The sequence below is a fragment of the Bos indicus genome, chromosome 22 (assembly GCF_029378745.1).
Source record: "Bos indicus isolate NIAB-ARS_2022 breed Sahiwal x Tharparkar chromosome 22, NIAB-ARS_B.indTharparkar_mat_pri_1.0, whole genome shotgun sequence".
NCBI classification, from domain to species: domain Eukaryota; kingdom Metazoa; phylum Chordata; class Mammalia; order Artiodactyla; family Bovidae; genus Bos; species Bos indicus.
The window spans coordinates 17,486,240-17,511,599 of record NC_091781.1 but is presented as its reverse complement, the minus strand read 5'-3'; the positions used below and the strand labels follow the sequence as shown (position 1 = coordinate 17,511,599).

The following is a 25,360-nucleotide window of genomic DNA, read 5'->3' as shown; positions in this document are numbered from 1 at the left end:
TTCTGTTTATATATTATACCTTAATTTTTTTTAAATCAGGCAATTCTATCCATATGTTAATAACTGAAAGAACTCCAAAATTTGTGAGGTTAATTGAAAGAACTATTAAGTAGTGTGTCTGTAAAACAAACTTTTGATGAAATAATAATAATCACATATATTTCTGGGTATAACAATCTTAATAATCTAATGGTAACATCTATTCTATGCTAACTACCTGCTAAGGTACAATGCTAGGACTTTACATGCATTTTATCATTTAGTCTGGACAAAAACACTATGAACTACTTAATGGGAAGAAAACCGAGGTCAGATATAAGTAACTTGCCCACAGTCACCCAGTCATAAAGCTGCAAAACTAGGATTATCTTATAGGCAATGCTCTCTCAAGCAACCTTCATATACATGAGAAGCTGGTAGCAGTGGTTGCCTCTGAGAAAAGAAGGCGGACAGAGAGACGAGCTGAGAGAAAGGCTGACTTATCACAGGACACTCTAGATATCTTCTGAAGGAGTATATTTGAATGTTTTAGCTATTATCAAAAATGTATTAAAATTTTCTCTGTGGTTTTAACCCCTGAGTCATACAAAACTGCTTTATCCAGAGGGTAAATAAAATTCATTGTTTTATTACTTTACCTGATTTAGGATGCAAAGCATCACACTGGGCATTGTACATGTGTACAAATTCTTGGTGCCTTTTAATGAGCTGCTGTTTATTTCCTTGAACAGATAATCCATGCTGTTTTAGCTTTTTCTTTAAATCTCGATCTGAGAGCAAGTTATATACAGTTTTAGGCAGTGGCTTCCTTTTGTGAACAGAACTGAAAAGGAGGAAAAAAGGGATCACTGAGGGTTACTGTGAATTATCAAATGCTTTTCATGTAAAATAGTAATTTACCTTCTGCTCAATACTGAGGTGACTGGGAGAATTGTAGAAACATTAGTATAAAAATGGAAAAGAGAAGAAGGACCAAATTTGTGAATCAAGTTGACAGTATTCACATGACAGTGACGCGTCTGAGGTGGTGGTGGGACTCTCAGACAGAAGGGTCTAGGTGGCAGCCAATACTTGGGAGAGTCAGGTCTCAGACAGAGATCAGGCCTAAAGATGCACACCTGGGACTCATGCAGAAGGCTATGGACTAAATGCCATGAGAATGTAGGATCACACTTATATGAAATCATTCAATTCTTCACCTCTTTAAAACATGTTTTTCCTAAAATCTGCCCATGGTTTCCAGGGAAAATCTCCACAAAAAGCTAGCTATCTCAGGTTATTAAGAGTACAAATGCTATCAAGGGTCAGGCTATAGATTTTAGAATATTATCATACACAGCTTTCTTAGAAAAAAATCTGATGCATAGGCAAAACTGCCCTCTTAAGCTCAAAGCAATCAATCATTTTGCAAAAGCACTAGATGAACTAAAAGAAGACCTGTTGAGATACTTAGGTTTACTAAACTTATTATGCTGAAGAAAGAAAGAATTCAGAGAGTTGATGTGTGCATAGTATTCTTGTGGGATCATCTTCAAAAGAAGACAACTGAAAACAATAACAAGAAACACAGCAGTGTTCTTTTTTTTCAACTTCAATTAGTTATATTAACAATACATAAGCCTTATAAAAAGTGTATTAGCAAATGTAATACAGGGAGCCCAGCCTGATGCCCTGTGACAACCCAGAGCGGGGATGGGGGGATGGGAGGAAAGCTCAAAAGGGAGGGGATAAATGTGTAATTATGGCTGATTCGAGTTATATGGCAGAAACCAATACAACATTGTAAAGCAATTTTTCCTTCAATTAAAAAACAAAAAAAGAAAAGAATAAGTGTATTAGCAAAATCACCACCTGGGGACTTCTCTGGCAGTCCAGTGGTTAAGACTCTGCAGGGGGCCCAGGTTTGATTCCTGGTCAGGGAACTAGATTCTGCATGCTGCAACTAAGATCCAGCACAGCCAAATAAAAAAATCAGTAAATATATATATTTTTTAAATTGCCACCTGGCTCTTCATTGTATGTTCATGATGAACATAATGATAAGCACTAAGCTGCAATTATAAATATAACAAAGCCCAATCAAATGACTTTCTTCTACACCCTCCAAAAAAACAATTAATAAACATTACTTCTTTCAATGGAATATGCAGAAGTCAAGCTACCTAATAATATTAATGACTTGAGAAAATCTCATAGACAGGAACTCCTTGATGAATTTTAATCGATCTAATCTGATTATAACCTAGCTGAGTATGTCACCTGGCTCAATGCTACGGCAATTAGGTGCTTAATAAATATGTATTCAATGTAGACACTACAACTGCAATCATTTTTAAATGAAATATCAAAATTTCAGATAACAATTAAAAGAAACTTGAAAATAATATGCTTATGCAAAAAAAACCACAAGATTTTACAAAGGACTTGCATATACCTAGTGGGCACAAGGCCATGCTGCTCAAACTTTAAAGCACCTCAGAACCATCTGGAGAGTTTATTAAAAATGCAATTTTCAATCACTTTGCCACAGAAACTACCAATTCTAACTCAGCTCAGCTCTTAAGTGGGGATCTAAAATCTCTATTAACAAGGTTCCACATGGAAATCGAATACAAATGGTCCATGACCATACGAGAGAAAACAGCTGAATACAGACTGAAGACAACCAAACACTTCTCCATTAACCAATACCACCATTTCCTGGCAAGATTAGTTCTTTTATGCTCCATCAATAAAGACTAAAAGTCAGAAATAACTGTTTAATTGCAGAAAACCCTGAAAACCCTCAAGAGATTACATTTTTCTGAAGAGTGTTCTTCTTATAACGACAGCCTGCCTACTGCACTCACTGATTATAGTGATAGTGTAAGTCGCACAGTCATGTCCAACTCTTTGGGACCCCGTGGACTATAGCCCACCAGGCTCCTCTGGCAGGCAAAAATACTGGAGTTGGGTGCCATGCCCTTCTCCAGGAGATGTTCCCAACCCAGAGATCGAACCCAGGTCTCCTGCACTGCAGGTATATTCTTTACCATATTATAGCTGAATAAAAAATCACACAAGGTAGCAAGTCCTAAGAAACATTTTGAAGGAGTTTATACAAGAATATTGTAAAGGACAATTCATTAAGTCTGTACCTAAAACATGTATTTTATTAAGGATACATGATTAAGCTTATGACTGTGAAATTCTAATGGAAAACTATTTGTTCACTGGCATTTACACTGAAAAGCACCAGCAGAAATAAACAATTTCTGTCAAGAATTTTAAAATATGATGTACACACTGCTATATTTAAAATGGACAACCAACAAGGACCTACTGTGTAGCACAGGGGACTCTGCTCAGTTGTTATGTAACAACCTAAATGGGAAAAGAATTTGAAAAAGAACAGATACATGGATATGTACAACTGAATCACGTTGCCATACACCAGAAACTATCACAACACTGTTCATCAACTATCCTCCAATATAAACCAAAAAGTTAAAAAAAAATTTTTTAACATGAAGTCTGATAAATGTTTCCTAAAACATGAAAATGACGCTGATCTTTCTTCTACAATTTGGAGAAACAGCATTGCATTTAAGGGTCCTCAAAATCTGAGGACAGCAAAAAGAAAAGTATTCTTTGATCACTTCTGATATGAATCTACAAAGGATGGTAAGGGCTGTCATCCACGTTAAGAAATGGCCTGTTGGGATATTGTAGAGAAATTTATTTTAAATATTATATATTCTTTTATGTGACCAGAGTCCAAGATCAGGATGTCACTAAAGAGAAAGGTGGTTCAATGTCTCCCTAAGTGTATCTTCACAAATGCAAACTTTGCAAAATGAGTTATGAGAACAAAAAGGTTTTAGGGTTAAATAAATTTAGGAATTACTAGATTAAACAAAATCCAACAATTATGTTTGATGTAGGAATTCTCAAAGACTTCAACACACTAACTTGTACAGTGAACCTTCCTTTAAGAGAGAGAGACAGAAAACGGCGCTCCTAAATTGTGCTAGAGTAACTGGCAGGATTATAGTAATTGCACAGAGCTCTTCAGAACCACAGCTGGAACTTGAACTTAATTGTACATGGATGAGTATATCTTTGGATAAACTGACGAGCTAAGTGTGTGAAAAGAAATATGATGGATGCATCTAGAAAAAGAGCAGTCCAAGCAAAATTATCAGTGCTGATTCCTTACTCTTCAAAGAGAAAATGCCCAGCTTCTATATTCCCAACTCATTCTTTAGGGAAAAAAAATTTCTAAAGAAATTAGAAATTAAAAGATAAATTAAATTAAATGAATTAGAATGAAAGATTCTTCATTAGACCATTAGATTCTCACTGCTACTGCTAAGTCACTTCAGTTGTGTCCTACTCTGTGTGACCCCACAGACGGCACCCTACCAGGCTCTCCTGCCCCTGGGATTCTCCAGGCAAGAACACTGGAGTGGGTTGCCATTTCCTTCTCCAATGCATGAATGTGAAAAGTGAAAGTGAAGTCGCTCAGTTGTGTCCGACTCTTAGTGACCCCATGGACTGCAGCCTACCAGGCTCCTCCATCCATGGGATTTTCCAGGCAAGAGTACTGGAGTGGGGTGCCATTGCCTTCTCCGAGATTCTCACTGCTTATGGGAAGTAATCCTTGTAATGATCCAGTTTCTTTATCCAAAATCTCAACTAGGCAGCCTAAAAATCTATTCTCATCAACAAACTTACCCATTAGGGGTGAGTACTGTGCATTTAAGACCTCACAGACATCTGTCGCAAGGAGCTAAGGACCACAGTGGCTATCAGACAGGGACACAGGGAGAGATGGGGGATGGGGACAGCACAATCCTCCATCTCCACTTTAATGGACAGGGCCAATTTTATCTGTTCTATGTTATGGTTCACTGTGCATTTTCACTTGAAAAAAAGGTTCTACTCAGAGGAAAAAGGTTAACTATCATGCTTAAAAACACTACAGTAAGAACTGTCAATTGGTGCCCTTCACTGTAAATCAATAAAACATTGCTGTGCTTTATATGTTAGCTTTTGTAAATTGTAACAGCAAGAGTTTGTCCCTCGGAACCCGCATTCACTGCCGATTTACTCATAAAATCTAAGTGACACCATTTTACCTTTAATCACACACACACACAAAACCAAAGAAAATAGTCCTGCCTTATCAGCATGGTTTCTGGCAAATACTCTTCCAAGTTTTTCCAAACAAACCAGACATGAGAACCAATCATTCTGCTCATTCCCACATCCCATTAATTTCTTCCATTTCCTCCCTCTCCTCCCCAGATCTCTGAATTATCACCTGTTCCCTCCTCTTTCCATCCTGATTCAGAAGAAAGGCTCTTTCTGCATGTCAAAGACACTTCATTACTGGACTTTTGCCTTCTTGCTCCTTGTATCATCTGCCCTCTCCCTGGAGGTAGTACAAAAACGGACGCTAAAGGCTTATATAATTTCCATTCTAAAAAATAAAATCCTCCCTGATCTTGCTCCTTATTCCTTCCCCAAACTGCTGTCTCATCTCACGTCTTCCTTTAGCTCATCTAATTTGTGGCTTCAGCTTCCTTATTATCTTCATTACCATGGATTCTATAACACCTTGCAAGGTAACTTTGATTAAAATTTGATTCACTTACATGTGTAACAATAATGATCAAGTTTAATAACCTATCATGACTTTGATATATAAGGGAGGCAAAGTAGCATGAGCTTCGGTAAAAATACTGGGTTGACAACTTAAATTATCTCACCCGGGTAGTTGGCAGGGGACATACACATAGACATGCACACACACACATACAAACACCCACACACACAAACTATATTTCACACATTCCCTTTTGAATCTGCCCCACAGACAAACTATACAACTGCAAATTTATACATATGCAATCACCAAGGAAAATCATTGCCTTCAAAATGCAAGCCTACTGGTTGCATGCTTCCAGGAAAAAGTGGGTATTAAGAGAAGAATATCTGATTTTCATTCACCAATGCTTAACAGAGCCTGGTACATGATTATGTGCTTAATAATTATTTGTTGAATGAATAAATGATTCTGTATTTTCTAAAAAAAAAAAAAAACCCTTCTGTACTATTTAATGTTATGTGCATACAGTATATCATGTGTATATAGTAATTATTCAGAATTTTTTAAAAAGCTAGATTTTACTAATTTAAACTTCTAAGATTCCTAAGAACCAAAAAAAGATTTGATGTGTTCTATATTCAGAGTCTAGCCTTGCTTTCTCGGGCCAAGGGCTTTATGGTAGTTCTAAAATTCTAAAAGAAGAAAATAAGCCTAAAAAGAACTGAATTCTAAATCGAATTTCTTATTAAGTCAAATTTTATTAGCATATAGTAAAGTTAATTATATTTGGCAAGGTGGGATTTTGGAAAGAACAAGGAGAGAGAATGGACAGTCAGCTAATATTTTTAAAAGCGCAAGCTAAAGTGACTAAAGTGGCTCAATGATTATGCTTCACTTTCTTACCTTCTGAGGCTTTCTTTCTTCTCCTCACGTGATAAACAGCTGTCTAAGTGCTTATTAATGTGATTTTCTGGAATTTTAACCCCACAAACAGGACAATCCACTGTATTTTTCAAAAAGAGAAAAAGATTTTATTATTTGTAGAAAGAGTAAAAATAATACAACCAGGTATCTTTCAACAACTAACATTAAAAAATGAAATCCAACCTTAACATGTACTTAGAAAAGCAGAAGAGAAAAAGGCCACCTCGGGGCAGCAGGAGGGGAACAGACTGCTTAAGTGCAACAGCCCTTACAAGGGCTACATTGTGAAAAATCACATAATTAGAATCCTGGCCTAGAAGAAGAGATTTCAAAGAAGTCTGGAATTAGTTTTAGAAAGTGCTTTAGTTAGAAATTAGAAAGTGCTTTAGTTAAATCTTTTCTGCCAAGGCATGACCAAGCTATAAAACTAATCTTGAGTTTATACTAAGTCTTAGGAACCATTCATGTACAGCACTGAAGCAGTCATAACAACCGGAGTAAGATAAAAATATTTGCCAGAGGAGCAGAGTGGGGGAAGGGTATGTAGAGCTAGATAGAAACATGAATTGGTTGGACCAACTACTGTTCAAATTATTAATGACTACAAATTTGTTCATTTAGCCCTCATTTGTAATGAAAGGCATACCTCATTTTATTGTACTTCATTTTATTGCACTTTGCAGATACTGCATTTTTAAAATTTTTTAACAAATTAAAGATTTGTGGCAACCCTGCATTGCCAGATGATGATCAGCATTTTTTTTTTTTTTAACTGAAGCACAGTTGATTTACAGTGTTGTGTCAGTTTCTGGTATACAGCACAGTGATTCAGTTGTGTGTGTGTATATATATATATACATACACACATACTCTTTCTAATGTTACTTTCCATTTTGGTTTGTTACAGGATATTGAATATAGTTCCCTGTGCTACATAGTAGGGCTTTGTTGTTTATCTTTTTTATATTTAACAGTTTGTATCTGCTGCTGCTGCTGCTAAGTCTCTTCAGTCGTGTCCGACTCTGTGCTACCCCATAGACGGCAGCCCACCAGGCTCCCCCGTCCCTGGGATTCTCCAGGCAAGAACACTGGAGTGGGTTGCCATTTCCTTCTCCAATGCATGAAAGTGAAAAGTGAAAGTGAAGTCGCTCAGTCATGTCCAACTCTTGGTGACCACATGGACTGCAGCCTACCAGGGTCCATGGGATTTTCCAGGCAAGAGTACTGGAGTGAGTTGCCATTGCCTTCTCTGAATTTGTATCTACTAATCCCAAACTCCTAATTTATCCCTACCCCACTCCCTTCACCCTTTGGTAACCATGTTTGTTTTCTACATCTGTGAGTCTCAGAAATAAGTTCACTTGTGTATATTTTATATTTCACACATAAATGATATTATAGGGCATCTGTCTTTCTCTTTCTGATGTACTTCACTTAAGTATGATAATCTCTAGGACCAACTATGTTGCTGCAAATGATGTTATTTCCTTCTTTTTTATGGCTATGTAATAGTCCATTGCATACATGTACTATATCTTCCTTATCCATTTATCTGTCAATGGACATTTAAGTTGCTTCCATGTTTTCCATGTTTATGGCTATTATGAATAGTGCTGACATGAACATAGAGGGGTGCATGTACATTTTTGAGTAAGAGTTGTCTCTAGATATATGTCCAAGAGTAGGATTCCTGGATCATATGACAACTCTTTATTTTTTGTTTACGGAAACTCCATACTGTTTTCCATAGCAGTTGCATCAATTTACTTCCCACCAACAGTGTAGGAGGGTTCCCTTTTCATACAGGCTTTCCAGCATTTGTTATTTGTAGACTTTTTAATGATGGCCATTCTGATCGGTGTGAGGTAGTACCTCATCCTAGTTTTGATTTGTATTTCTCTAATAATCAGCCTAGAATTCTAAGTCCTAAAAGATGATGGTGTTAAAGTGCTGCACTCAATATGCCAGCAAATTTGAAAAACTCGGCAGCGGCCAAAGGGCTGGAAAAGGTCAGTTTTCATTCCAATCCCAAAGAAAGGCAATGCCAAAGAATGCTCAAACTACCCCACAATTGCACTCATCTCACACATTAGCAAAGTAATGCTCAAAATTCTACAAGCAAGGCTTCAACAGTACATGAACCATCAACTTCCAGATGTTCAAGCTGGATTTAGAAAAGGCAGAGGAACCAGAGGTCAAATTGCCAACATTCACTGGATCATCAAAAGAGCAAGACAAGACCAGAAAAACATCTACTTCTGCTTTATTGACTACGCCAAAGCCTTTGACTGTGTGGATCACAACAAACTGTGGAAAATTCTTAGAGAGATGGGAATACCAGACCACCTGACCTGCCTCCTGAGAAATCTGTATGCAAGTCAAGAAGGAACAGTTAGAACTGGACATGGAACAACATACTGGTTCCAAATCAGGAAAGGAGTACATCAAGGCTGTATATTGTCACACTGCTTATTTAACTTGTATCCAGAGTACATCATGAGAAACGCTGGACTGGATGAAGCACAAGCTGGAATCAATATTGCCAGGAGAAGTATCAATAACCTCAGATATGCAGATACGAGGCAGAAAGCAAAAAAGAGCTATAGAGCCTCTTAATGAAACTGAAAGAGGAGAGTGAAAAAGTTGCCTTAAAGCTCAACATTAAGAAAACAAAGATCATGGCATCTGGTCCCATCACTTCATGGCAAACTGATGGGGAAACAGTGGAAACAGTGGCTGAGTTTATTTTTGGGGCTCCAAAATCACTGCAGATGATAACTGCAGCCATGAAATTAAAAGATGCTTGCTCCTGGGAAGAAAAGTTATGATCAACCTAGACAGCATATTAAAAAGCAGAGACATTACTTTGTCAACAAAGGTCTGTAGAGTCAAAGCTATGGTTTTTCCAGTGGTCATGTATGAATGTGAGAGTTGGACTATAAAGAAAGCTGAGTGCCAAAGAATTGATGCTTTTGAACTGTGGTGTTGGAGAAGACTCTTGAGAGTCCCTTGGACTGCAAGGAGATCCAACCAGTCCATCCTAAAGGAAATCAACCTTGAATATTCATGGGAAGGACGGATGCTGAAGCTGAAACTCCAACACTTTGGCCACCTGATGAGAAGAACTAACTCATTTGAAAAGACCCTGATGCTGGGAAAAATTGAAGGCAGGAGAAGGGGATGACAGAGGATGAGATGGTTGGATGGCATCACCAACTCAATGGACATGAATTTGAGCAAGCTCCAGGAGTTGGTGATGGACAGGGAAGCCTGGCGTGCTGCAGTCCATGGGGTCCCAAAGAGTCAGACATGACTGAGTGACTGAATTGAACTGAGCAATAAGCCATTTTGAACATCTTTTCATGTGCCTACTGGCCATCTATATGTCTTCTTCAGGGAAATTTCTATTTAGCTCTTCTGCCCATTTATTGATCCAGTTGTTTGTTTTTTTGCTATTGAGTTTTATGAGCAGTTTGTATATGTTGGAAATTAAGCTCTTATTGGTTGCATCACCTGGAAATATTTTCCCCTAGTCCACAGGTTGTCTATTTGCTTTGTTTATGATTTCCTTTGCTGTGCAAAAGCTTATAAATTTGATTAGGTCCCATTTGTTTATCTTTGCTTTTATTTCTACTGCCCTGAGAGACTGACTTAGGAAAACTAGTACATTTTACCTACGTTCTCTTCTAGGAGTTTTATGGTGTCGTGTTTCATATTTAAGTCCTCAAAACATTTTGAAATTACTCTTGTGTACAGTGTGAGGGTGTGTTCTAATTTCACTGATTTACATGTGGCTGTCCAGCTATCCCAACACCACTTGCTGAAGAAACTGTCTTTTCTCCTACTCTTGCCTTCTTTGGTGAAGAGTGAGACTGTCAGCATTTTTAAGCAATAAAGTATTTTTAAATTAAGGTGTATACATTTTTTTTAGATATAACGCTACTGCATACATAACAGACTACAGTATAGCATAAATATAATATTTATACACACTGGGAAACAAGAAAGTTCAACTGACTCACTTTATTGTGGTATTGGTCCCATTGCAGAACCAAACCCACAATTTCTCCAAGGTATGCCTATATAAGTGTAGCATTAAAAAGCAGAAACACAATCATTCTGAAACTGATAGGGCTCCAGGGACCTTTGGAGGTGCCTCAGGGCCTAGAGGCCACCATGGATGACAGGCAGGGATGTAGGGGAGGTGAGGCCCTCCATCTCCACTTTAATAGAGCAAAGCAAACTTTATCTACTTTATATGCTATGGGTTCACTCTAAGAATTCAAGTTCTGCTCAGGGAAAAATGATATCCACTTAAGAACACTACAATAAAAACTGTCAATTGATCAAAAACTGACCAAAGATAAAATATGCTAGGAAATACAAGTGAAAAATTCACGTATCTATATGAAATGTAAACACTCAAGTACTAACGAATTAATTTCAACCTAAGTTTAGTAACCACTAACAGCCCTGCACTATGTGTGGTATGGGTATACCAAAGACGTCTAAGACAGAGTTTCTGCCTAAAAGGTATTCTGAACTTCACTGCCAATAAGATATGGAAACAAGAGGTTAAACAAGTTGACCTAGTCATCAAAAAGTTAAGCAAACTGTCCAGAAAACAAGTGCTGCCACACTTTAGTGATGTGAAAGACCGATACTATATAACATAACTGAAGAATGGTTAGACCTACACAGAGTCTGGAAAGGTGGAATGGGGTTGGCAGACATTTTCAGTCAAGGCTCAGGGAGCAAAGATTCAGGCTTTTGGGGGCCAGGTGGTCTCTGACCCAATCAACAAACTAAGTCATTAGCATGAAAACAGCTGAAGACAACAGGTAAACAAATGGGCATGGTTGTGTTCCAGTGAGGCCTTGTTTATAAAAACAGGTGACAGGCTATAGGTTTTTAATCCCTGAGCGTTTTCAAGGAATAAAGGGGAGATCAGCTTGGCTAGAGCAGAAGGATTTTTGAGAGGGAGAGATGAGAAACAAGGATGGACAGGCAGGGTAGCAGTCAAACTGTCCAAGGCTATAAATGCCAGTCAAAACAGCTTGGAAATATTCAAGTGATGATATAATAAGATAAAAAGAGCTCTTCAATATTAAACTGGAGCTGATATGAAGGATGAGAGGGGGAAGAAAAGCTGAAAAACACAAAGCCATATGTGAAGCATAAACTAACTAAAAATGCTTAGTTTTTCCTGCCATCAGCCTGAATTCCTATTCTATGAGAAAGAGAACGTATCTGGAAGCACTGCCTCCATCCATGTGCGAGGCTGTTACGAGGTCTGCCCTTTCCCATCATTTCCCCGCAAAAATCCTGCTTATTTATTATAACATGTGGGATAGGAAGGTTTCCACTAAGAAAATAAAACATGTGAAAATAATTTCCTACCTTTAGTAACTTGTTTCAAGGCTGATGTAGAGGGTGTCTCAAGAACACTGTCCTCTGAGGAACCTGGAGCTGACTTTACTGCGGAAGGAGTCCCTCTGGTCTTCGCAGGAGAGCTCAACTTTTTCTGAGGGCTTAATTTGCTTTCATTCTCTTTTATCAACAACTCTGACGCAGAACCACCACTTTCTCTGATCAAGAAATTCTCCATTAACTTGCTTCCTTGTTTTAATGAATGTCTGAAGGCTACAGCGGTGTCTGCTTTGGTAGCCAGATTCTTTGAAGAGGAGGAAGCAGCAGAGATGGGTGGTGACTCTAAGGCAAACTGCAACAGATGATTCCTTGAAGCAGAGAAAACACAACAGATAATAAAGATGTCAGCTTACATATACACAACTTAACCGACATAAGCTGTTTTCTCAATTAACATTTGTTTCTGTGAAATACAGAACTTACTGCATAATGGCAACCAGTGTTTCTTCTAGAATAAAATACAAAGCAATAAACCTGACTTTAAAAGCAGTTAATCTGTCTATAAAAGATAACAAAGGGACCTGAGATTCTGGCCATGGAGAATAGCTTGTACGAGACTTACTCTCCAATCACAAGTAACTTTAAAATTTCAATAAAACATACAAAACCATTTATAAGCATGATCTATAATCAACACAAGGCTACTATCCCTGACACAGAAGAGAAACTTGAGGTGATCCATCATTTCCACAAGAATTTCCCATGGAAGCATGCTCTGGGAGTTGGGTATTAAAGTCAAAACAGGGACCACTGATCTCTCTGGGTAGAGGGAATACAGATTAGAGCTCTGGACAAAGGATGCTAGGACTGGAGGCACAGGGTGCTGAGCAGGGAGTAGCCACAAAATACCCTAAAAATCTGCTGAGAAATGCTCCTTAATTACTGATCATCTCCAGGGCTGCAGAAGCATAAGACGAAGTCACAGAAGACCTGACAGGAAGCAGATGTCATGAAGCTGAGATTCTCAAGGTCAGTACAGGGAAACTGTTGGAATCTGAGCCCAGCCAAACTTGGGAGACTCTGGTAAAGATTCTAGACATTCAGCTGAAACCCCACAAAGGCTGTACCTTAAGAAGAAGGATCCTCCTCTAGAAATAGAAACAAAAGTGAAACAGAGCAAATCTAACAGAAATTAAACCAGGCCTTGACGGAATAAGTGAAGAGCTAGAAATTTAACTGCCTGTCAGAACAAAATTCAACATCTTTCAAAGGAAGACAATTCACAGCCTCTATAACATTTCATTCATAATATTCAACACATATTTAAAAATTACTAGGCATGCAAAGAAGACATTATCCACTAACCAAGAGACAAAATAGTCATTAGAAGCAGATCCAGAAGTGATCTGAGTAGCATTAGAAGAATTTCAAAAGAACTCTGACCAATATGTTAAAGAAAAAAGAAAAAATAGACAAATGAATAAAATAATGTATACTCTAAGAGGGAATTAAAATCCATCCCAAAAGGATAAACAAAGAAAATGAAATCTAGGCAAACATAACCAAACTACTGAAAAAAATATAGAGAAAATCTTTTAAACAACCACAGAAAAATAAGATATACTACCTCTAAGGCACAGTTCCTCAACCTTGGCATTACCAATACTGAGTCAAATAATTTTTTGCTGTAGAGACTGTTCTGTGCCTTACAGATATATCAATAGCATAACCCCCCTAACTTCAGACTAGGACAACCAAAACATGTCCAGACATTACCAAATGTTTCCTGGAGAAAGAGGTAAAAAGAAAGCAAAATCATTCCCAGTTAAGAACAATGGCTCTAAGGAAATAACAGTAAGAAATATCATTGACTTGTCAACAAAGACTAGAGAAGAAAAAAGATAACAGAATGACATCTTAAAAGTAGGTAAAAAATCAAACTGAATCCTATTCCTATTGAAAATATTCTTCCAGAATGAAAGCAAAATACATTCTCAAGCAAACAAAAGCTATAGGAACTCCTCATCAGCGGACAAGAAATACTGCAAGAACTGTTCCTGAGCATAGAGAAAATGATTATAGATAGAAGCATATAAAGTGTCAACAAGAATCAACAGCTCCAGAAAAAGAAAATATGTGGCTAAACACAACAGTATTGACTTTTAAAATACACTAGCAATGTCTTAGGGAATTTATAACATACATGGAAGTAAAATAACTCAAAACAGTAAAAAAGAGGAATTAAATAATGCAAAAATATTACTGTAACCAATTAAATACAATGATACATACATACTCCAACTGAAAGACAAAACTTGTCAGACTAGATTAAAAAATAAAATACAACTATATACTATTTAAAAGAAACCATTTTAAAAAGATGCAGAAAGATTAGGGGAAAAAGGATGAGAAAAGATGTACCACGTAAATAAATACAAATCAAAAGAAAGTCAATGTGACAACACTAACAACAGACAAAATAGATATTAAGGCAAAAGCATTGAGAAAGAGGTGCCTCTCACCTTGACAAAATGATCAATTTAATCAGAAGCCATAAACTCATAAACTTTATTCATTTCATAGCATAGCTTCAAATGTATAAAGCAAAAATTGACAGAACTAAAAAGAGATATAGCCAGTTCACAATAATTGTTGGCTTAAATAAAAGTGCGTATGCATTTAAACACACCACTCTAACAAAACAGACAAGAATCAGTAAAAATACAGAAGATCTGAACCAATCCAATTAACCAAATTGATACAATTAACAAATTAAAAACATCATATCTCACCAATGGAGAATATACAATATTCTCAAGTATACAGGGCACATTCAATAGCATAGACCATGTTCTGGGCCATAAAGTAAATCTCAAGAAATTTACAAGGAATGAAATAATTTAGCGTATCTTCTGTGACCACTGTGAATTCACATGAAACTCAATAATGAAAAAATAACTAGAAAATCTCCAAATGTTAAGAAATGAAGCACCACACTTCTAAATAATTCCTTAAGTCAAACAACAATGAAGATCAGAAAATATTCTGAATTGAACCACAGCTTTGGGGTTCACCAAAACAGTCATTAGTGAACAATTTATAAGTTAATAGAAAAACTGAAAATCAATGTCCTAAATTTCCAATATAAAAGGTTAGGAAATTAACAGCAAATTACACCCAAAGAAGATAGTAATAACAGATACTAGTGAAAAAGTAAACATACAAAAGAAAATTGGTAAAGCCAAAAGCTGGTTCTGTGAAAAAATGAACAAAATTAGGAAAGCCCTAGCAAGAACAAGCAAGAAAAATGAGTGAAAATACAAAACACAAAAGCAAAGAATTAAAAGGAGATATCTAAAACCCCCACAGCAATTCAAAGATAATAAGAGGATATTATAGATACTTCATACCAATAAAGTTATAATTTTAGATGAAATGGACAAATTCCTTGAAAAAGACTACTCATCAAAGCCAACAAAGAAACAAACAGAAACTTGAAGAGTAGTAGTATATATTAAAGAGATTCAGATATAATTAAAAACATTCCTACAAAGAAAATACATCTTTGTGAGGAAACAGAAATAAAGTAAAAATAAAGAACTGCAATCGTTACAAGTCTTTCTCTTCTAGAATCTGGGTTTGGTTCAAAGAAGATTCTCAGGAAAGCTTTCATCTCATTATAACTAAGTAAAAGGCACACTTATTCAACTGCTGGATAAAACGGTCACTTATAAATCACTTCCAAGCTACTACAAGGGTACACATTTCAGCAAAGTGTCTATCCTAGAGAGAACTCCTTTTTGTTTTTATTCACAATCCAGATTCATCTTACTCTTCCAATTTGCTCTCTTATTTCAACACATGCCAAAAAAAGAACGTGGCAGAGAGTGGCACCATGGCAATAATAATGTTATGCTTCATGCTCAAGTCAAAATTCATTAACTTTTCCATGTTCCTGCTAATTTCAGCAGTGGAAATCAGAGAGAACAAAACAGTTTCTATATCCTTATGAATCTTACACTATAGTAAAGGAACAGAGAATAGACACTCTCAACATAGGTAAAAAGTACTATAGGGGGAGAAAAAAAAGGAAGCCGACAATGAGGAGGGGATGATACTCTTTACAGGATGGTCACAGAAGATCTCACTGAGAAGATGCCTATGAAAAACAGAGTCCAGAGAAAGTGGAGAATTCAAGGATGTGAACATCTAGGGAAACACTGTTTCACTTTTTAAGTACAAAGTCTCTAAGATCAGAGTGTGATCACCATGTTTGAGAAGCAGGGAGAGGTCACTGTGACTGGAGCAGAATGACCCAAGCAGAGACAAGCAGGTAAATAAGTCAGGGAGCCTGCCCTGTAGGGCCGGGAGGACTCCCACAGAGACAAACAGTTTTTACTTCAATGAGACAGGAAACTACCTCTGAACAACATGCAGTATGACCTACTTTTTATTTTCAAGGATCACTTAGGTTTCTGTCCCTAAAAGAACTGAAAGAGGACAAAAGAAGAGTTAAGAAGGCCACTAAGAAGTTATCACCGTACTGAGGCTGACGCTGGCTGGGAGAGGATAATGTTGGCACAGTGAGGGAAAGTTGTCAGATTCTGCAGCGACAGCAAAGATAGAGCCAATGGGATTTACTGATGAAACAACAGAGTGAGTGTGAAAGAGAGGGGTCAAGAATGACTTTATGGCCTAAGCAAATTAAAGGAGGGAGCTGCCATTTACTAAGAAAAGGAAGACTGTGGAGCAGCAGATTGGGAGTGGGGTTTGTGGGGGCAGCAGAGGGAACCAGAGTTTAGTTTTGGTTTTAAGAGGTCCAAGCAGAGGTAAGTGAGATAAGCAGTTGGATACACGAGGCTGATATCTTGGAAAGAGATCTAGCTGAGAAGCCATTCATGGCTTCCAGCCATAAATCTGGAAGCCATGAACGTATAATTGGTATTTATAAAACCATGAGACTGTTTATGGCAATTTACATAACTTAAAAATGAGCTGTGTGAAAATATTAATTCCAAAACTGATATTTAAAGTTGAATTGCTAATCTTTCCTTCAATTTCCATTATTCCTATATATTAAATTGAGTTGGCATTACAACACCTCACAGCATTCATCACTAACATTCAAAGTGGATGAACTGTGGACTTTCAAAATAATTGTGACTCAATAAAATACAGGAAAATCTTGCCTGTTAGTTAACTATACAATAACTTCACCTTTCCAAAATGTGGCTAAGAATCAAAAGTGAAAACAGGTCTCTGGGTAAACATGGGCAGTCATAAAACCCATGCAATCAAATCCATGGACTTTGGTAACTAGTCCAAGTCCCTGTAAATACTTGTTATAATCCAGGACATGCAACCTGGGACCATTTGGTTAAACAGGCAGAGGCCCACCAAGCATGAGTTCTCATCAGCTCCACAGGGTGTGCACATACATCTATCAGAGCAACACAATATAAATACATAAAACATATAGGACAGTAATGATAGGAACAGTTTCTTAGGTTCCTGTGTTTCAGATACAGTACTATGCTGGGTATCTTTTAATATATCTCTTCATTTCTAATCCTTACAGCAATTTCTCAAAGTGTCCAGAATATTATTCCCATCTTTCAGATGTGGAAAAGAAGCTAAAAAGGATTAATATCTTGATCACACTCATATCAAAACTAGTAGGGTCTGAAGTCTGTGCTGATGTATGGCAGCAACCATCACAATATTGTAATTATCCTCCAGTTAAAAATAAAATAAAATTAAAAAAAAAAATCAAGTAGGGCCAAGATGGAAACCTAGTTCTGCCTGAATCCAAACTCAGTCTGCTTTAAACTATACTATAAGGAAAGGTGAAATTATATTGTACAACCTCTTTGTTTAAATTTTTAAACTTGAAATAAGCACCTGGAGAAAAATTCATACCTCAACAGTGGACAAACCAAAGCAATAAATGATGCTCTACATGCTGAAGCTGTAAAAATTATAATACACATGCAGACTGGCTGCTATGCAAAAATACAAAAACAACATTTTCTTACTTAGGTCAAGAATAAAGTTCCACTTAGACAACAACATTCTAAATAAATTTCCAAATAAATACATTCTAAATCTGCATTTAAAAATCTAATAAATATATTCTAAATGTTGTATATAAATAAAACAATTTCTTAAGAGTGTTATTTTAAATAAAACAGAATCACTGGGGGGAACAAACTTGTTCCTTGAAAATAAAAGGTAAAAGAAGAAAATATAAGATCTGCATGTCAGCCCTGTTCCCCAAAACCTTTGGAATTATTTCTAATACTCTTTTGGTATTTGGTTTAGAAGATTAAATTTTTAAAAATCATAATATCATAAAATGGCAATGATAGATGGGAAAGAGAGGAAGAAATAAAATTAACAAACTATAAATATCTTACATTTTATTCATAAAATTAAACTTCCTCCCTCACTGATCTTAATCAAGATTTCAAACAAGTAATGAAACTGAATAGCTTGAATTGTATCCCTACTAATTTTGCAAATTAAGCACTTTAGATATGACAAATGTCCAAGAAATGTTCACCATGAGGCAATTCCAAGAAGGCAAATGGAGAAGCAAATGATAAAATCCATCCCAAATCTACAGAGAATGCTTCCTACCTCACCAAATCCACTATAAAGAATACTTAAATACCCTGTTTCTTCAGGGAGGAGAGAAGAGACTGCAATCATTCCAAGGCTTCCCTTTAAGTTACCAAAGGATCTATGAACCCGATAACTTCTCTTCAACAAACAGAGGCTGTTCTTTGTAACACTCCCTGTTTCCTAGCAGGGAGGTTTCAATACCAGCTGAGGAAAAAAAGAACCCATGAGATACAATTTTACCATATGAGGAAAAAGCAAACAGTCCATCAATTCCTTTTCTTTTTTAATCCCCAATCAGTTCGTTTCTAAATATACAGCTCCATCTTTTCTCATTGACTTCAAAATCTAACTGATGAAGGACTTTGAAATAAGAAAAGCAGGACTTCCTGGATGGCTCAGTGGTAAAGAATCTGACTGCCAATGCAGGAGACATGAGTTCAATCCTTGGTCCAGGAAGATCCCACATGCTGTGGAGCAACTAAGCCCACGCACCACAACAATTAAATAGCCTGTGCCCTGGAGTCCCGGAACTGCAACTATTAAGCTCACGCGCCACAACTACTGAAGACTGTGCACCCAAGAAGCCAGTGCTCCACAACAAGAGAGGCCATCACAATGAGAAGTCCACGCACTGCAACTAGAGTAGTCCCCGCTCACCACAACTAGAGAAAGCCTGTGTAGCAACGAAGACCCAGCACAGCTCAAAATAAATAGATAAAAAGGAGAAAAGCTATCACTTTAATTATGAGCATCAGAGAATCTCAGAGTGTCTTAATCTAGGAAAGTATACCATCTTCTCATGACTTTGCTTAAGGAAATAACCAGCTAGTCAATTTCTAGAATGCCACATTAGGCAAGTTCAAAGGAGTAAATCTAATCATCTTTAGGATGCAAACCAATGAATAAACTTGCAATTCTATTGAAAGAAATTTCTTTACAGTTCTGGGAGCAATGTAATGTACCTCTAAGAATATTCCAACAAGCTTGGAAGTCATTGAACTTAAGTATGTAGCCACCTAGCCATTAACTAAACACAGTACAGTTCTACTAAAATTTCTTGCTTGGCTTGAATGATTAAAAGTAAGTCAACATATCATCTGATAAACCATGCCTTTTAAAATTCCTCTGGGTGACCACTCACTAAACACCATCATGCATTTGACAGTTAAGAAGTAAAGCTACACATCATAGAGCACCAGCAATGACATATTTCACGTTACACATCATTTTATACATGCTGAGCAAATCACAGTAAGGATTAGTGGATTAACATATAACAGACACAGAAACTGTAATACATTTATGTGTGTGCACATACCCATGCATATGCCACCCAGCTCTGTCCACTGAGAGGGTTTAGAAGCAATGGCACCCCAGTAATAATGAGCATACCCAGCTCCAGATCCTGATTTCTAAATACCATTCCCCAATGAAAGGAACCAGGGCTCCTTGGGAACCTAGCTGATTCTAATGCTGGGCACAAAAAACAAAAGATGAAGCTGAAGCATTTCTGAACTACTCAAAAGTAAGTGCCCAAATTTACATTCTAACTTGTTTTTCATACAGGAGACTTTCTGTTAAGTAAAGGAAGAGACTCTTATTATGATCAGATTGTTCACATGTGATTAACGACTATGGTCGCATCCTTTCTTTTACCCCTAAATATGCAACACTGCATTCCCTAATCCTCAAAAGTTCAAAGAGCAAAGGGAGGAACACATATTAAAGGCAAAAGCAGTTAGGGATTAGTCACAAAATTAAATCATACCGTGCAAAATTCAAGTTTTTTACCAGTTCATCTAAAACACGGTTATTTTTCAGATCAGGCTCTGTGACTGTCTAGAAAAGAAAAACAACAGATGGAAAAAGGTCAGCAACAATAATTAACTTGTCATAATCTCATTTTTGAAAATGTGTGCCCCATCCTCCTGAGACTCCTCATCCCACTAAGTCTTCCAGGAAAGCCTCAAAATAAAGTTCATTTATCTCATACTAATATGGAATTTTAAAACAGTGAATCACTATCTGCTGACTGGAAGTCTGATTCAAAACTCTCCGAAGCATCTGATAAAAACATATGCACTCTCTACTGCCTAAAATAAAACCTAATATGAGCAAGAATCCTTCTTCAAAATGGCAGCACTGTTTCCCTCAAAATTTCTCCTTCAAAGAACAGAGATGCTCTTTTAAGCAGTAATGCAGGAGGAGACTGAGGTGCTCAGAGACTTTAAAAACAAGAATGGTGTTCAGGAATGCAAGAGGAAAACAATAAACCCGTAGTTATTTAGCATGAATAATGAATAGCATGAATATTTTGCATACAGTTAATCTCGGTGATGATACCACCTTGAGGACAGCAACATCCCTAGTTGTTGTAATGAGATTAGCCTTGAAAGCAGAGTGAATTCAATGACATCCTGACAACAACGACCTACCAAACTAGAACCAAAACCCTTTAACTAGCCCCAATGTCCTTTCCACCAGATTCTACTTCTTTTTCTTTCTTTACTCCTACCTCCATTTCCTTTACCTTTTTACCTACAACTTTTCACCTACACCTATTTCAACTACATGAAATGTTTCGAAAACTAACAAATTTTCTGGTGTTTTCCCTGAAGGTCTGATTTGGGCAAGAGGTAAGGGGCCAGTTAAACTAAATCTCTGCCTGCTGCACAAATACTACAATATCAATCCTTTGCAAATAAATGATCCTTCCATCAGATTTTCTACCCAAGTTGAGAAATTTTTAAAAAATGAGGAGCCATAAAAAACATAGTTCATAAATTTAAAGTGTGCTATATCCTGATCTTAAAATTAGCTTTTTCTTCCTAAAAAACATTTAGGTTATCAGAAATCTTAATAAACAGTTGAACAAAGCCCAGTTCTCCATACATGTATTTTAGAAGTCTTTTCTGAAAATGTTTTTGATATAGCTTAATTCAATAATCATGCATCTTCCCATGGCTTATGTGTATACATAAAGCAGCAATATCTGCACCAATCAGTTAGCTTTAAAGGAAAAAAAGAAAAGGAAAAAACTCACCACACAACAAGTTGGACATTGTGTTTTATAGGACAGAAATTTTCTTATACAAAGAGAACAGTCTGCAAAAACACAAATGCAACATAATCAATTAGTTAAGCTGTATAATAATATTGGAACCTAACTTCTAACGTATTTACATGGTGGCTCAGACGGTAAAGCATCTACTTGAAATGCGGGAGACCGGGGTTTGATCCCTGGGTCAGGAAGATCACCTGGAGAAGGGAATGGCAACCCACTCCAGTAACCTTCCCTAGAAAATTCCACGGATGGAGGAGTCTGGTGGGCTACAGTCCACGGGACTGCAAAGAGTCAGACACCACTGAGCGACTTCACTTTCACTTTCAACTTCTAACAAGTTGATTTAAGCCCTAGAATATTTCCACCATCTAAGGTCTATCATTATAATCTTAAAATTCTAGTACATGGACTCTAACTACACACAGTTGCAAATATGACTTAGTAGCATTCTTGGGAAAGCAATACATATCAAATAATAGTAATCCTGAGTCCCTAGCACATCACAACTCTATAAGCAACATGTATCTCTCTCTGTATCTTCCATTTGTAAAATGAAGGAAACATAAGGTAAGAACTAGGATAGTTTTGTATAAACAGGTCAGATATCTCCACTGCCTAGCATTCTAAAATATAAATTTTGAAACAAGATCTATACATATGTTAAGAAATAATATATACCAGATTATCAAATTAGGGATTTCTACATTCTAACTCTGTAAATAAGGTCCTTCATCCTGCATTTAACAAACACTTTTGTAGCAAGCACTGTTATAAGGAAAGGTTTTTGACCTCAAGGAAAGCAGTGAGGCAATTACATACAATTCAGTGTATTAAGGACAATGTACTAAGTTTTAACAATTTAAGTAGAAACTGGCATGAACTCAATTCTTCACACCCAAGGCAGTGTAAAATTATCTCCCCAAACCTGGCAAATTGAATGGTACTGTACTAGTAGCTAATGTGCTAATAGCACAAATTCTCTTTAGTGAAGGGGATCCATAGTGGCTCAGGCAGTAAAGAATCTGCCTGCAATGCGGGACACCCAAGTTTAATCCCTGGGTCAGGAAGATCCCCTGGAGAATGGAATGGCAACCCACTCCAGTATTCTTGCCTCGAAAATCCCATGGACAGAGGAGCCTGGAGGGCTACAGTCCATGGAGTTGCAAAAAGTCAGACATGACTGAGTGACTAACACACACACACACACACACAGACCCCTTAGTGAAGTGGTCTAATAGGCTCTATCCCCAGTCATACTGAATAAATGAATTGTGACCAATAAATCACATCCATAATACGTGATTCTGATTGAATAACAATTATTTTTTAAAAATTAATATGTTTTTGTTACTAGGTTGAACCATAAGAAACTTTATGGTAAGTCAAAAGAAAAGAGACAAATATTAGCAATTTCATTAACATAACATTGTGCACTTACTGCGTGCTCAGTTATAAGCATGGTAAATGTATTAACACTTTCAATCATTACAGCAGCTCTGAATCCCATTTTATGAGAAGGAAAACACAGCATAGAGCTTAGCCAACTTGCCCAAGATCATGGAGTTAATAGGTGGCAAAGGCAAGTACCGGAGTCCATGCTTTTAACATACTTCTAACTAATTATTTAAAATATTATAACCTGCTTATAACACATACTTATTTTATATACCTATATAGTACCAATAAGTATCTAATCAGTACCTCCACACGTACTAGGGTATGTAAAATGAGGCCACATCTTCCTCTTCTGCATAATCTGATATGTGTTTTCTTCTGAAATATGGAGACCAGACACTAGTCCAAAGTAGATGAAGCCCTTGGCTTACTTTCAACTTCCAAGTCTACTATCAAATATGTGAACTGCAGACCAGCATAATTTATTCTCCAGTGAGCAACCATATTTCAAAGTAGAGCAGCTGAAGGCCTTCGAACCATGTATTCCTAGGTGGCTTTATTTAAATCACCTGTGTAGTTTGTTTTTCCACCCACAAAGCTCAACTGTGAGTCATGTGTATAGGGTGGGGGAGGGAAGAGTAAAACGATGAAATAAAGGGTAGCTTCACAGAAACAAGCAAGCCCAGGGAAGGAGGTATTTCTCATCTCCAGCAGGATACAGCCGTCTGCTGGCTTTTATGTATCAGAAGAGCGTAGCATCCTGACAATAAAAATCAAGTTTCTAAAACTTAAACCAAACCCTTTGGCATGTGATCTTAAGGATTTTATGAGAAAATAAACCATCTCAAAAATAATTTTGAAGTGTCCAATTAAAAAAGAGAAAATCCATGGAGTTGCCAGTCCAGGTTCGATGCACGATGCTGGATGCTTAGGGCTGGTGCACTGGGACGACCCAGGGGGATGGTACGGGGAGGGAGGAGGGTTCAGGATGTGGAACACGTGTATACCTGTGGCAGATTCATGTTGATATATGGCAAAACCAATACAACATTGTAAAGTTTAAAAATAAATAAATAAATAAATAAAGTAACAGGAACAGATCTAAAAAAATAAATAAATAAAGTCAAAAAAAAAAAGAGAAAATCCAGTTCCAAGTTTGAAAGGAATAGGAGATCCTTTCAAAGCTGAGGAAAGCTGGCTGGCCTCTGCCTCCAATTCCAGTGTTAAGTTGACCAGTGAGCTGATAAGAGAATAACATTCTTTCAACTAACGACCAGGACTCCAGCATTTCTGTAAGTGTGCTGCTACTGCTAAGTCACTTCAGTCGTGTCCGACTCTGTGCGACCCCATAGACGGCAGCCCACCAGGCTCCACCGTCCCTGGGATTCTCCAGGCAAGAACACTGGAGTGGGTTACCATTTCCTTCTCCAATGCATGAAAGTGAAAAGTGAAAGTGAAGTCGCTCAGTCATGTCCAACCCTCAGCAACCCCATGGACTGCAGCCTACTAGGTTCCTCCATCCATGGGATTTTCCAGGCAAGAGTAGTGGAGTGGGGTGCCATTGCCTTCTCCGTCTATAAGTGTGGTTCTGCATAATTGCATGTCCTTTCCGTATATGTAACTATCTCTCTTCTCCCCCGTCTTATTTCACAATGCTGCCTCATAAGAATGAAAAAGAAGAATAACACTGATTATTTGTCTGAAAGAATATTACATTACCTCTTAACTGAGCAAACGTCAATAAATGGAACACTTCACATTTCATTTTTTTTTAGTAAAATTAAATTGCTTTTTATTCCAATATAAGCCTCAATTAATTTAGTGAGTCAAAATTCACAAAAGGAAAAGAAAAATGACTGCTGGTTCATCTCTAAAATAGTGGTAATTTAATAGGACCTAAACCCAATGATTTCATCTAGCAGTAAACATTTGAGCATCTCCCACTATCAAGTCAGAAAAACTGAGCAAGTGCAAAGCAAACTGGCACTTGAGCAGATCAATCTATTAGTGAGAACATTTCTCATTTAATGGTGTTTTATGGATTGGAGTAAACCCAGGCACTCTCCCCGCAAAAGTATTCTTTAACAACATGAATTTGGATCAATTTAATTGCCCCACATTCTGCCACTGCACCTCACTCAAACCTTAATAGCAGCAGATATGCAAATGTAGTGTTTGTTACCCATACTGAAAAGGCTACACATAGGAAAACAGCATAAAAGAATTTAAAAAGACAAATCCTGACATGTTTAAGCACTAGCAAAGTGGCTAGGATTCTGAGTCACTAATTCCAGTCAATCCAGGATGACAGCAGAACATGACAGCTAAGTTTGGCTTCTACTAAGCTCTGGGGGCTTTTGTGTCATTAACACAATTATAGACCCAGAGCA

At 37.2% G+C, this 25,360-nt stretch overlaps 1 protein-coding gene across 5 annotated transcripts in view; it reads right to left on the bottom strand.

The window, feature by feature from the left end:
* RAD18 (RAD18 E3 ubiquitin protein ligase) overlaps positions 1-25,360 on the bottom strand; it is a 111,702-nt gene that overhangs the window by 79,228 nt on the left and 7,114 nt on the right. For 4 of the 5 annotated variants that reach the window (XM_019985070.2, XM_019985071.2, XM_019985073.2 and 1 more), the window contains exons 3-7: positions 21,555-21,616; positions 20,280-20,350; positions 11,918-12,255; positions 6,497-6,596; positions 639-823 (exon numbers count right to left, since the gene is read on the bottom strand). In XM_019985070.2, coding sequence (XP_019840629.2) covers positions 639-823; positions 6,497-6,596; positions 11,918-12,255; positions 20,280-20,350; positions 21,555-21,616 — 756 coding nt within the window. The remainder of the gene's footprint in view (positions 1-638; positions 824-6,496; positions 6,597-11,917; positions 12,256-20,279; positions 20,351-21,554; positions 21,617-25,360) is intronic. The other variant, XM_019985076.2, reaches the window with a different exon arrangement.